The 12522-nt window shown below is 42.2% G+C and overlaps 2 protein-coding genes across 2 annotated transcripts; both read left to right on the top strand.

Moving 5' to 3' along the window:
• LOC8057925 (homeobox-leucine zipper protein ROC6) lies at positions 8883-10468 on the top strand. The gene is made up of 5 exons (XM_021453402.1): positions 8883-9046; positions 9322-9439; positions 9553-10128; positions 10294-10360; positions 10428-10468. Exons 1-5 carry the CDS (start codon positions 8883-8885, stop codon positions 10466-10468), a joined length of 966 nt encoding a protein of 321 aa, XP_021309077.1.
• Positions 10500-12315, top strand: LOC110433169 (homeobox-leucine zipper protein ROC6-like). The gene is made up of 4 exons (XM_021454913.1): positions 10500-10748; positions 10866-11046; positions 11191-11591; positions 11668-12315. Exons 1-4 carry the CDS (start codon positions 10500-10502, stop codon positions 12076-12078), a joined length of 1242 nt encoding a protein of 413 aa, XP_021310588.1. The 3' UTR covers positions 12079-12315.

The following is a 12522-nucleotide window of genomic DNA, read 5'->3' as shown; positions in this document are numbered from 1 at the left end:
TTATTTGATGATTCAATTTGGTACTTAAAGACCGTCAACAACTCCCCCAAGCTTACCTCTTGCTCATCCCTGAGCAAGGATGGACTCAAGAGTTTCTGCAATGGTTTCATGCCTTAAAAGTACACATGCGTTCAAGCAAGATCTCATCTCTGAGTTAGAGTAAACTATTAAGACTTAAAACTTACTCATTTTACCTTTCACCATGGGGCTTGCAACCGTCACTTGTGTCTTGAGCAGTTAAAAGATAGAACAATCTAGTCAAGTGCCATGTCTCTTGTTCTTTGATTAACTATAGCTCTGGAGTTTTTGTAGATTTTCAAATAAAACTCAGATATTCCTTGTATGACTCTCTCAAATCTCTCTTTTGTGGTATTTCTGGATCCTTACCAAGGTAGTAATGGTATATGCCTTCTCTCAAAGTATGTGGTATTTTTGGTATGAGGCATAGTGATATTGCCTTCTCTCTCACCCTACTCTAATAAGGTTTTGATATCTGGAGCTCATAGGTGGGAGACAGATAATACATACTTACAAGACATTTATTGCATAGTCAAACCATGGATCCAGAAGAACAAGTCAATAAGTCAAATCAAGATGTGCATGTGTGGTGAGTGAATGGTGTATGGTGATCATGGTGATAACAATGGTGAAAGTCTAATTCTACTTTTGCTCTTTTTAGGGGATACATACCTTTCTTGCACTTTGAAGCTTTTTTGAGGAGAATGAGATGCTCTATATTTTTTTCCTTTTCTCTCAGGTGGGTATCTTGTACCCCTAATTCTACTGTCGGACACTTGTCCATTTTTACCTCTCGTCTCACTTTTTCTTTTCTTCGAGGTTCCGGGCACTTGCCCCTTTTTATTTCCTCGTATTCATCATTTTTTTAGAGCACTCACCCTCCTTGAATAATGTAGCAAGTGGTAGTAACCAAAATAATTGGAGCATTTATTTCACAGGGATAGGAAAATATTTTTGGCTATTCTCTTCTGGATAGGAGTAGAATAATTTTAGGTCAATTTGGAGATGGAAGTGAGTGGATGTATGTGGATGCGTACTTCCGGAGTAAAAGTAGCATGTGTGAGTGAACGTGCAAGTGGATCTTGATTTTAACCGCATGACAAACTCCTAAGGGTCTACACAGCTTGACCACACTCAATGCTCATAAGCAGTAAAAAGTAAATATATGGTTCATAGTCTAATAAGCATGTATATATGGCTGTGGTAGGATTTTATACTCTCATCATACAGGAACTCATCATGCAACATTTTAAAGATTTTCAAAGATAAAATTCTCTAGAATTCTAGCAACTCTAGGAACAGATAAATAGCAGCTCAACCTTTCCATATCATTTCCGTTAACGACTTAGACTTTAGATCAAGTACTCTTTCCACAAGTTCAGGTTTAGAGCAGGTTTAAATTATAACAGTTATGCCTAAACTTGAGAGAGAGCTCAAACTTGAAAACTAGGTACATGGCAGAGCAACTATTTATCATATCCATGTAAGAGGAAACCCGACGTGTGGGCCTTTCCTCCATATTTCCTGATAACCCCCTGCAGAAATAGACAAACACCAAAACTCGTGGAATTCTATCAGATAAAACCCTAAGTCTGGGTATTGGTTGCATTTGGATCCTTTTCTTTATTTATTTGATGATTAAATTTGGTACTTAAAGACCATCAACAGCGGGCTTCAATAAATTCAACATATATTACTAGTTCATTTAATGCATAAATAGATCCATGCACTCGCACTATTCGTTTAAGCTTAACTCGATCGACTATTTTAGCCGATACAGGGTCCATGAGGCACGAACAAGATCTATCTATGTTGTTACAATCGGATTTAGTTATTAATACCAAATTAATCATAACAAAATAAATATCTCGAACGCACAACATGAAACGATCAAGATCAACAAGTTACCTATCTTATATTCACTTAATAATTGTTATTTACTTGAGATCTTTGATAAGCGTCTAGATTTGAAGCTCGAGCCAACTCGTTAAATCTTGATCGGGAAGAATATTGTTACAATAAATAAAACATTAAGCTTTGAACAATATTGATAACTTGATGAATCTATTAAATTGCCAATTTAATAGAGCCGATAACTAACTTGAACCGAGATTCATAAGAGATTGAAACAATGCAGCCTTACAAACACAATTCAAGTTGATAACTAGTTCATAATTAAGCTTGACATGAGGTCGAATGATGCAGCCATGACAAACTAAACATGGACCATGACAATACTTACAAGCAAACCGAAGGTCAAATTCAACCAATGCAGCTCAATTTGTTGAAGGTCTTGTCGAGATCTACTTCTACTCCTACTCCTAAGGTTGATGGCCAGAGCCAAAAGGGTTTGTATTATGATTGTGTGTATTTTTACAGGGATCGAGTTCCTAATATTTATAGTCTGGAGTTCTAGTCTCATGTCCTAATATGGCTCTTTCCTCAAAAGGGTAACCTAGACTCTAACATTTCCTTTCTAATTGAACCCGACATGTCTTCTTTCGTCTTGCCTTGTTCCGACACCCTTCTAATCGACTAATTTCGTTACGCCTCTGGTTTAGTCGATCCACTCGTGTGGCCGCCCCTCCTTTTACGATGTAGGCCCACTGGCAGTTTCCTGACTTGCCAAAATTTGGGATTAACAACCGTCAACATAGCATAAGAAAGGACTTAAATCAAAATACTATCTAGCTATAGGGGTTATCACTAACAGAATTCCACAAGTTTTGGTGATTGTCTATTTCTGTAGGAGGTTATCGGAATAAGAACAAAAGAAGATCCGCATGTCAGATTTACATAGAGAGAATACGTGAAACGTCAATTTAGGAATACTCTAGAAGACTCAGGAAGACACCACCTAAAAGGTGGGGCCCACCTACCATAGGGTAGGGGCGGGCACCACACCTTGTCAGGGGCGGCCGCCCGAGGGGTTCAACCAATCAGGGTGAACCTCACGGATCCTGCCTCCACTGCCTTTGAGGAGTAATCTTAAGCGTACATTTAAGTCGGTTTGATCAAAGGGCTGTGGTGCTTCCTAGGGGGCTATAAATAAGACCTTGACCCTCCTGGAGAGGAGTCAAGAATTCTCTAAGAAGATCAAGAGAAGAATTAGACAGAGAGGGGTCCCTCGAATGGATCTATCTCTATAGGGTTCTTAGCCACCATCTCAATTAGATCTTTATAGTTCTTTAGCATAGCTACATAGGAATAGATCTAGAAGGAGTCAAGTCAATCTTGAGGTCTAGATCCATCTTCAGTTCTTGGTAAACTCTTATTCTATTTGTTATATTTATATTAGTTCTTGCTACTATGAATGTGACTTTGATCTATTTGATTATATCAGAATTGACTTTATTCTATTCGCTTATGTTCTAATTATATTGTTATAGTTTACTTTGATTATATGCTTAGTGTAGTTAGATTATAATTATGTTTATGCATAGGTTTGTATAGCGCTTACTCATTAGGCTGATGGGTAAATGATAGATATTGTGTAGGCGAGGTGCCTAGACCGTATTTATGTGCGATTACCACTTATAGTCTGGAGCTTGAGGTAGATCGCAGGAGTGACAGTCTTGTTGAGTCCTTTGTATTCCTTCTCTCGATTATAAGAATTGTAGAGTACCATTATTACAAGGAAGTGATTGCTATGTTCATGATCTTTCTTGCTAATATCACTATGCATAGATATAACCTTTTCTAGTGATGATGCTAGGTGTACTTGCACTAATCATTGTATGCTTTGATAGTATAGTTAGAATACTTAGGATTTATTCTTATAGATTATCCTAATACTATGCTAGTGCTATAGACTTAGAGTAATCTAATTGAGATGATTATTCTTATTGAGATGATTTATTCTTATTTATTTGTCACTTATTATTCATATTCATATATTTATCTTATGTGACACTTACCCTACATGAGGGATAGATAAAGACAAGGTTAAGGTCTCCATGATTACATGCAGTGCTCATTGCTCATTATCCATTGCAAGTCCCTTCCCAGTGGTAAAAATATAAATAATGATATCTGGAATACTCCTGGTTAAAATGTTATATCCGTATTATTTGTGCGCTTACGGATCCTTTATTTATTTATTTATCCTTAGAAAAACATATAGATTAATACCAGCACTTCTACATCATGTTAGAGATGACAACCTAGCTTAAGTGATGTTAAGTAATTTTGACACAGTTGCTAGGGATAGGTTTAAGAGTCTATTTTTAGTAATTGCGTTAAGAAGTGTCAACACCCGCCACCCCATTCTAGCGCCCGCCACTCTACTTCTCTCCCCTGTGAGCTCCTTCCTTCAGAAGATTCCCTAGCCTATAAAAGAACCCCCTCGGCATCTGTTTTAGGGAAGGGAGAAAAGAAGAGAACATAAGAAGAGCTCAAGCTTAGAGCAAGTGTTAGTGTAGTAGCTCCCTCGCTTAGGTAGCCAGCTCAGCTCCATAGCCTCTCTGCCCCCAGCTTAGCCCAGATCTAGTAGCTTGGAGTTGTAAGCGGGAAGAGTAGCCAGGCGTAACTTAGCTTGGAGACGGGAAGAGTCTTCCTCCTCTCCACTCTGGTATTATACCTTTGCTATCTTAGTACTCATTTATTATTTATCATTTACTTTAGTATTTGAGTACTATATTGATTGTTTACTTTTCAAGTACTTAGTTTATAGTGATCATATCATTAGTGAGCTTAGGTGTTTGATTGTGTCGGGATAGATAGCTTGGTTAGTTTAGTGTTAGTTGTTCAAGCTAAGGAATTGCTCTGTCGTCTGGTTAGGGCGTCTTCACTCTAGAGCTCGGGGTAAAGATAGTAGAAATATAGATTAAGCACAGTGCTTAGGCTATAGGCTTACCTTTAGATACGGCTAGACCCTTGGATAGCTGGGGTAGCACCAGGTGGTGACAACCCTGATTGCCTACGTATTCCCCCACGTTCGTTTTTAGTTCTTAAAATGTTAGGCTCGTTGTGCTTCGTGCCTGATCAACCATACGGTGAGTTCAGGATGGGTACGCCTCTTTGCTTGACTTGAATAACTAGTGCTATCCTTTTACTGAGTTCCCTAAAACTACTACCACTCTTATTTATCTCTTAACCCCCTCAGGTTAGTTGGCAGGTTAGTTTGGTTATCTTTTATTTTATCTTCTTTTCTGCATATTAATTACCCATTCATCCGTTCTTGCTAGCCAACCCATCCCTTACCATTCCTAACTCCGATCATCCATTCTTACCCAACTCGACCACATCTCCCTAGTCTTCCTATGGGAAATTCTAAATTGACACCTGGTTACTCACCAGACGAATTGCTACACATGATAGTTCTGTGCGCTTGCAGATCCCATTCATCTTAGGTAGATTGCAATCACTCATGTTGGCCCTATTAGTGTCAGGATTGACAACCCCACTAGGCATTAGTAGACTAGCCAACTCTAGCCTCACCTTAGGTGTAGCTAAGAACTACTGACCCGACGCTTCTAGTACCACTAGTTAACCTCTGTCCTCTGCTAGTGTTGTTAAGAAGTGTCAACAATGACCAACTTTGAAAATTTCTACTCAAGCAAGGAGTAAGGTCATTATGAGATGAGGACATCACTCCATCATGTACAAGGAGTGGAGGAGGTCCAGCACGGGCGTCCAATTCATCTTTCTTATAGCGGAGACCTAGTCCAACTAAAATCGGAGTCCTTCTCGTGTTCTATGACAAGTCTGTCATAAAACTGGTCACATAGGTGCATCCAGACTCCATTTTCGATGATCTATATATGGATGGAAAGTTAATTTGATCAGGAATCCAATGCCACTAGTATCACATCAAAAGGCTTTCGAAACTAACGAGATTTGTCAAAACAAATCAACATCCAGAATCTACTAGAGTGCTGCCACACCGTCTTTTGGTCCGTTGGACCGTGTATCATGTTTGGATCGATTAGGGGGTGCATCCAGGGGTTTGGGCTTTGTTGTGTTCTTGTTTTTCATGTGAAACAAACATCGTTTGCTGTAACTATATCATGAAGATTGTTTACTGTTACACCAGGGCCCCTGTTCTTTATATTATTCGCCTATGGCGATTACTCCTTTTGAATAAAGACTTAAACTTCTTCTAATATTCAGAGTCTCATACTTATTTGCAATTTTAGATTGTGTTCACTCATTCTTGCTTGTGTTCTCGATTCGCTTGCAGGAAAGCCTTCTCGGCGAGGTTAATCGTGTTCGTGTGGTTGATAACCAAAGGAGCAGTGGTGTAATGGTTGTGGGGATCTGAATCAGTCTTGGTTTGAAGCCTAGATCGTGAATATTGAGTCTCCACCAATTGACGCTATCATACCTTTCGGAAGATCGGGCTTTGTCTACATCATTATGAGTGTAGGATCTCAAGTGACATAGCTCGTGGAGTAGTTAAGGACTGTTCATGGGATAGCAAGTCTGATTGACCACCCGTACAGACCCCTTGTCACAAATACGGGTGATAAGCTGATTACTTGGTGACGACTGACTTATCGTGCGATTTCGGTGTGAAGGGTGACGTGGTGTAGTTGTGACAACATTACATCTATGCCCTATCAAACTATTCAATGATTCAAGAGCCACATTGAGGAATGGTTGCTCGAGAGCCACATTTTGGATGTGGCGTGGTGTAGATTGTTTGTTGAATGCCCTCTAAGACTAATTACGATGCTCATGGTCAAGCCACCTTCCCATTTGCTGTCAATCTAGGATGTTGCAACCCATGCTGCTAGTCCTAAGAAAGAGGAGGGAAGATGAGACTATGCGTTGCGCTAGGGCTGGGCTATGCAGCTGCAAGGGGCTCTCCACAAAACTTCAAGGAGGTTGCTGCATAATGACGAGATTACCGAATGTTGCCTTCTTCACATTGAAATAAAATTTACATCAAGGCTCTAGTAATAAAATACCCAAACACGGTTATTGTTTAGAGAGTACAATAAGGCGGACGTTTGAATTTCCAAAATGTAAGAGGACTTTTTACAAAATAGGCAATGACACGCATCACACGCTCAAGAGCCACCCATGCTCAGAATTCTATCAAATGAAGGGTGCTTTTAATAAACCAAATATATTAATGTTGTATAGCTTTTCTTGGTGGTGCATACGATAAATTGGTAGCATTAGTTTGGACACATCTAAGCATTGCCAAAAGAAATTATAACTCACAGTGAAGCAAATAAGAAGTTATGAAATGGTGCTAGTTATGACAACCAATAATGAAGCATGACATAATGAACCATCTAAAGAAATAAATGCCAAAGATGATGATATCTATATTATTCAATAAAATTAATGTATATATCTTTATATACATCATAGTTTAGTAGTATGAATAAATGTACTATATCACTTAATAACTGTCTGCTTCCAGATACTATATTATATTAATATAGATATATAATTGTATTTAGTGCTTCAACTTTTTATGGGCAATTTAGTAATTTTTAGGGCCACACACATCGATAAATACCCGCGGCCGCCGGTAGTATTTTGCATCTCCGGAGTACTAGCTCACCGCACCGCTACTATTCCAATTTTCAAGAACCGTATTCCAATAGTTTTCTCTGCTCAGTGCCGGCGAAGGGAACAGAGGCTTGTCCCAAAGGTATCTATTCATCATTTTTCCATTTTAATTTGTATTTTTATGTTGGATTTTGCTATGGTAGTCTAAAGTAGTTATGAGATATTTATTTAGTTAGATGGCATGGTTACAATCATCTATTACCTTTAGTTAATATGTGATAAATTGAACCTAACCTACTAGTAGTATATGATATATGCGCTCACCACCTAAATCGAGGTCCCCCACCCTCTTGCGCCGAAGAGGCCACCGGAGGCAAGGGGGGAGCCGCCGCCCTGTTGCGCCAAAGAGGCCACCGGAGGCAAGGGGGGAGCCGCCGAGATTTGCGCCGGAAAGTGCTCACCCTCGGTTCGCCCAGATCTACTATAGCAAGGGGGAAATGAGTTAAGGAAGGGAAGACCACGTCATGTTAGCTTTTTATGCGTGGAACGCCTCCATGTTTTATGCATGTAACGTATTTATGTTAGCAGTGTCGCATGTACCTCCTGTGTTAGGTGGCATGTTAAGCTTAGACGGTGATTTTTTTATTCATGTGCTTGTTTTTTCCGGATCTATTAGTTGCCATTTTTTTCATACTATAACTTGTTTTTTCTAATCTCGCATGTAACATGTTATGTCCATATATATTTGTTCTAGTTAATATTATAACAAGCCATATAATTTGGTAATATGTCATGTACATATATATAAATCCACCGGCCACGGTTGGCAATGTTTGTGAATTGTCATGGAACATGAATAACTCAAAGCCATAGTTAACCTGACATGTTTATTACATGGCTTGTTTAATGATTTTTCTTAGTTAGCGTGACGTATTCATCGACATGACTTTTGTATACCTTCTTTTTTTTTTTACCAATTTTAAGATAGAAATTTGTATGTTAGCGCAACGGTCTGTACATTAATTATGAACCTGCTAAAAAGAACTTTTATGGTACCCTATCATGGCCGGTGTACAACTTTAACCTTGTAATAACATGATGGGTTCATATGCACCATGATATAGGATTGATAGCTGTATCATACATAACATATCATTGTTATAGATGGGAAAAGAAATTCGGATAGCGCTATTTACCATATTTTAGATCGAATTCGAATAACTATATTTATTTATTTAACTAAATAATTCATAAATTTTTGAAAAAATCAATGGTTCAAATTTATTGAAGTATCATCTCCTAGTTGATAACCGGAAGTATAGTAACATTACCCTTTAAAAGTTAATATAGTGATGAGGACACTTATTACCTTTTCATCTGCTAGTACAAGGTAAGCCATGGAGAAGGAAGGGCAGCAGCAGGTCAATGCTTATACTGACAAGGACACTGATTACACTGATGGTGAAGGCTACAACAACGAGGACTACACTCAAGAGACTGAGACGGCGGCGTCCAAACGCCAAAAACGCCACACCCCAGAGCAGATCCGAGAACTCATAAGGTAATACAGCAGAACCTTGCCTTTCGTGTAGTTTCCTTTCTGTTTCAGTTGTTTTCTCTTTTGTGTTGTGTTGGGGTTTGGCAAGCTTAGGCTTCCCAATCACGCCTTTGTTATGTACTTTGTTTTCTCATCTGCTTATTGAAAGATGCTCGTCACGATTTCAAAAAAAAAAAAATCAAACAAGAAAAATTAATCAATGTTTACTTGGTTTACTTTGGGGTTAAATAAAAATTGCTAGGGTGTCCGGTCCTTTATATCTGTCTTGTGTTGTGCAGTGCATATCAACAGAATCACCATCCCGACGAGCCGACACGACGCGCGCTCGGGGAAAAGATCGGTTTAGAGGCAAAGCAGGTCCAATACTGGTTCCAAAACCAGCGCTCACAGATGCAGGTCACACTCATACACATATCAGTATTTTTGTTCTACTCCATGCATCATCAAATATACAACTAGTGGTAGAAAGAATAATCACGGTTACTATATATCTTTCAAAATTCCAACAGGCGAAGGCTATGGAGCATAACAGCAAGGCAGCTCAACGACAGAACGCTGCACTTTTGGCCGAAAATGCGTCGCTCCGTCAGGCCATGTTAAAAAGGTCCTGCTTCACCTGCGGCGGCGCGACGGTGCCCGCCGAGCTGCTGGCGGAGAACCACCGCCTGCTGATGGAAAACGCGAGGCTCCGGGGCGACTACATGCGCGCCACCGAGTTGCTCAACCAGATCGTCTTACAGCACTCGGCGGCGCCCGGCCCCGCCGTGCAGCGCCCACCAGCAGTCGTCTTCCGCCGCCCCGGCGCCGTGGTGCTGCCCGTCGACGAAGGGGCCAGCAAGCAGGCAGACCGCGACACTCGTCTCCGCAGGCACGCTGAGGCTGCCATGGACCAGTTCGTCATGCTCGCGACCAGTGGGGAGCCGCTGTGGCTGCCCACCCCTGATGGGGAGGCGCTCAGCTACCTGGGGTACCAAAAGAAAGCCACACTCCCGATGCACCACGGCGGACTCATCATGGAGGCTACCAGGGAGACTGGCATTGTCAGAGCCTTCGTCGCCGACCTCATCGTCAAGCTTACAGACGCGGTACGTGCGTGCGTGCACACATGTTGCACACACATCTTCACTATATATCCGATCCATGCAATTAATCCTGCAGCATATACAATCGCATTGCTAAATATGCATCTAATTAAAGTGCCTTTCATTAATCTGGTGTTGGTGTTTTGTGTTTGTTTGTCAATCGATCAGAAGCGCTGGTGTGAGATGTTCCCCGACGTCGTGGCGAGTGTGACCACCAATGGTGCCATCACCGCTGGTGACTTCGGTTCATGTATCCAGCTGGTGTGTGTTCGGTTCGCATCCATGCATATTCCATTTCGTAGATGCATCTATGTTCTTTTTGGTCATTCAACTAACATTGTGAATCGGAGCACCGATCGATCGAGCACTTGCAGATGAACGCAGAGCTGTGGGTGCAGTCGCCACGTCTGCACAACCGCAGAATCAACTTTCTGAGGTATAATAAGAGGGTGGCGGAGGGGCAGTGGGCTGTCATGGACGTGTCTGTCGACGGCATCCTTGGACCGTCAGCAGGTAGGCGCACCACTGATGCCACCGCCGTTGCAAACAACACAACAGGCTGCAGGCTACTGCCGTCCGGCTGCCTCATTGAGGACATGGGCAAGGGCAATGATTACTGCAAGGTATACATACAGTCCAACTCCAGCTTAAGAGTATTACTACTACAATCCCTCCATATAAATAGTAATTATATTTTAGAAGTCAGACCTTCAAACTTGAAATTCTCTCTTGCATTGCAGATCACATGGGTTGTCCACGCGGAGTATGACGAGACCATGGTGCCAACATTGTTTAGGCCACTGCTCCGCTCCGGGAAGGCTTTCGGCGCGCACCGCTGGCTCGCGTCGCTGCAGAGCCAGTACGAGTACCTTACTATTCTGCACTCCAGCCAGGTCCCAAGAGGTGACAAAGACAACACAGGTGAGTCATGTCATGGACAACAAGGAAACTGTCGATATATAACCTTTGATTTCATTTTTCATATGCTAGCTCTTGGATTAATTAGCTGGAACAGTAACAGTTGAGTGATAAATATATCGGCTTTGTTCTTGAAAACTTCCACAGTAGCTGCCATTTCCTCAATGGGCAAGAGGGGGATCCTGGAGCTGGCAAAGAGAATGATGGCGGTTTTCTACTCTGCTGTCTCTGGTCCCGTCACTCAGACATCCACCAGCAACCTCTATGAGTGGCCTGCAAGCGCCGGCACAGACGCCAGGAGGACTGACGACGCAGCTGTGCGCATGGTGACCTGGAAGAAACCCGGCAGCGTGGCTGACCTGGTTCTGAGCGCCAGCACCACGGTGTGGCTGCCCAACACGCCGCCGCAGCTTGTGTTCCAGTACCTCTGTGATGGCCAGCGCCGCGGCGAGTGGGATGTTTTCGCCAATGGCACGGCGGTGGCTGAGCTCTGCTCTGTGGCCACGGGCCCTCTCCATGGCAATGCTGTCTCCGTGCTCTACTCCAATGTGAGTTTATTATTCGCAGTACGTTCTAGCTAGCAATGCTATCAAGCAAAGAGTCACTGTTTCAATTCTGTTTCAGGTGACGACCGATGGAACCGACAGCAAGAAGGTGCTGATGTTGCAACAGGCGTGCACCGACGCGTCACGCTCCATGGTGGTCTACGCTCCCGTCGAAGAGGATTTCATGCGTGCGGTCATGAACGGCGGCGACCACGCCTCTGTCTTCCTCATGCCGTCTGGGTTCGCAGTCCTTCCGGACGGCCATGGCAGGGTTCGTGATGCTCCAAGCTCCTCCAGCGCTCCCATCGGCCGTGACAATCACACTGCTGGATCCATCCTCACTATGGCGTGTCAGGCGCTGTTGCCCGGCTTATCCTCGTCTGACAAGCATGCCGCTGACAGGGCCTTCGACGACGTTGGCAATCTGCTGTGTCATGTACTGAAGAAGATCAAGGCTGCTGTCAAGGCCAACATCGTCACCCCAGCTTGATGCAAGGGGTCGGGCGCAATGCTGGATAATGCTTCTACCATATTTGAGACTTGTCATGAGAATAATAATGTTTAGACTCTCTTATCGGCGCGGGGTAGTCCCCTTATCGGAACATTATCGTCATTCCCATTTTCACCGTTTTATTGCTTTTGTCATGGATTTGTGTTGGTTTTAACAATATGGATTATGTTAAGAATGTTTGTCATAATGTTTTCTTGTAGTGATCTGGTTACTAGCTAGTACTTGTTGCTTGAAAATTTCAGTTTTTCTTCATTATGAGCTTGCCATCAGGTTTTTCGGTTTGCCTTGGTGTCATGAAATTTTGCAGCGCAGGTAAGTTTCACGGCAGTGTCCAATTTTAATTTGACCGGAGGTTGTTCGTATCAGTATCCATTTGAGAATTTAAGTTAAGATGTGTCGTCTTGGTTTGCACAACAAGTGATT

This window comes from Sorghum bicolor, chromosome 2 (assembly GCF_000003195.3).
Source record: "Sorghum bicolor cultivar BTx623 chromosome 2, Sorghum_bicolor_NCBIv3, whole genome shotgun sequence".
NCBI classification, from domain to species: Eukaryota; Viridiplantae; Streptophyta; class Magnoliopsida; order Poales; family Poaceae; genus Sorghum; species Sorghum bicolor.
The sequence above is the reverse complement of the archived record's forward strand: the minus strand, read 5'-3'. Positions and strand labels throughout refer to the sequence as shown.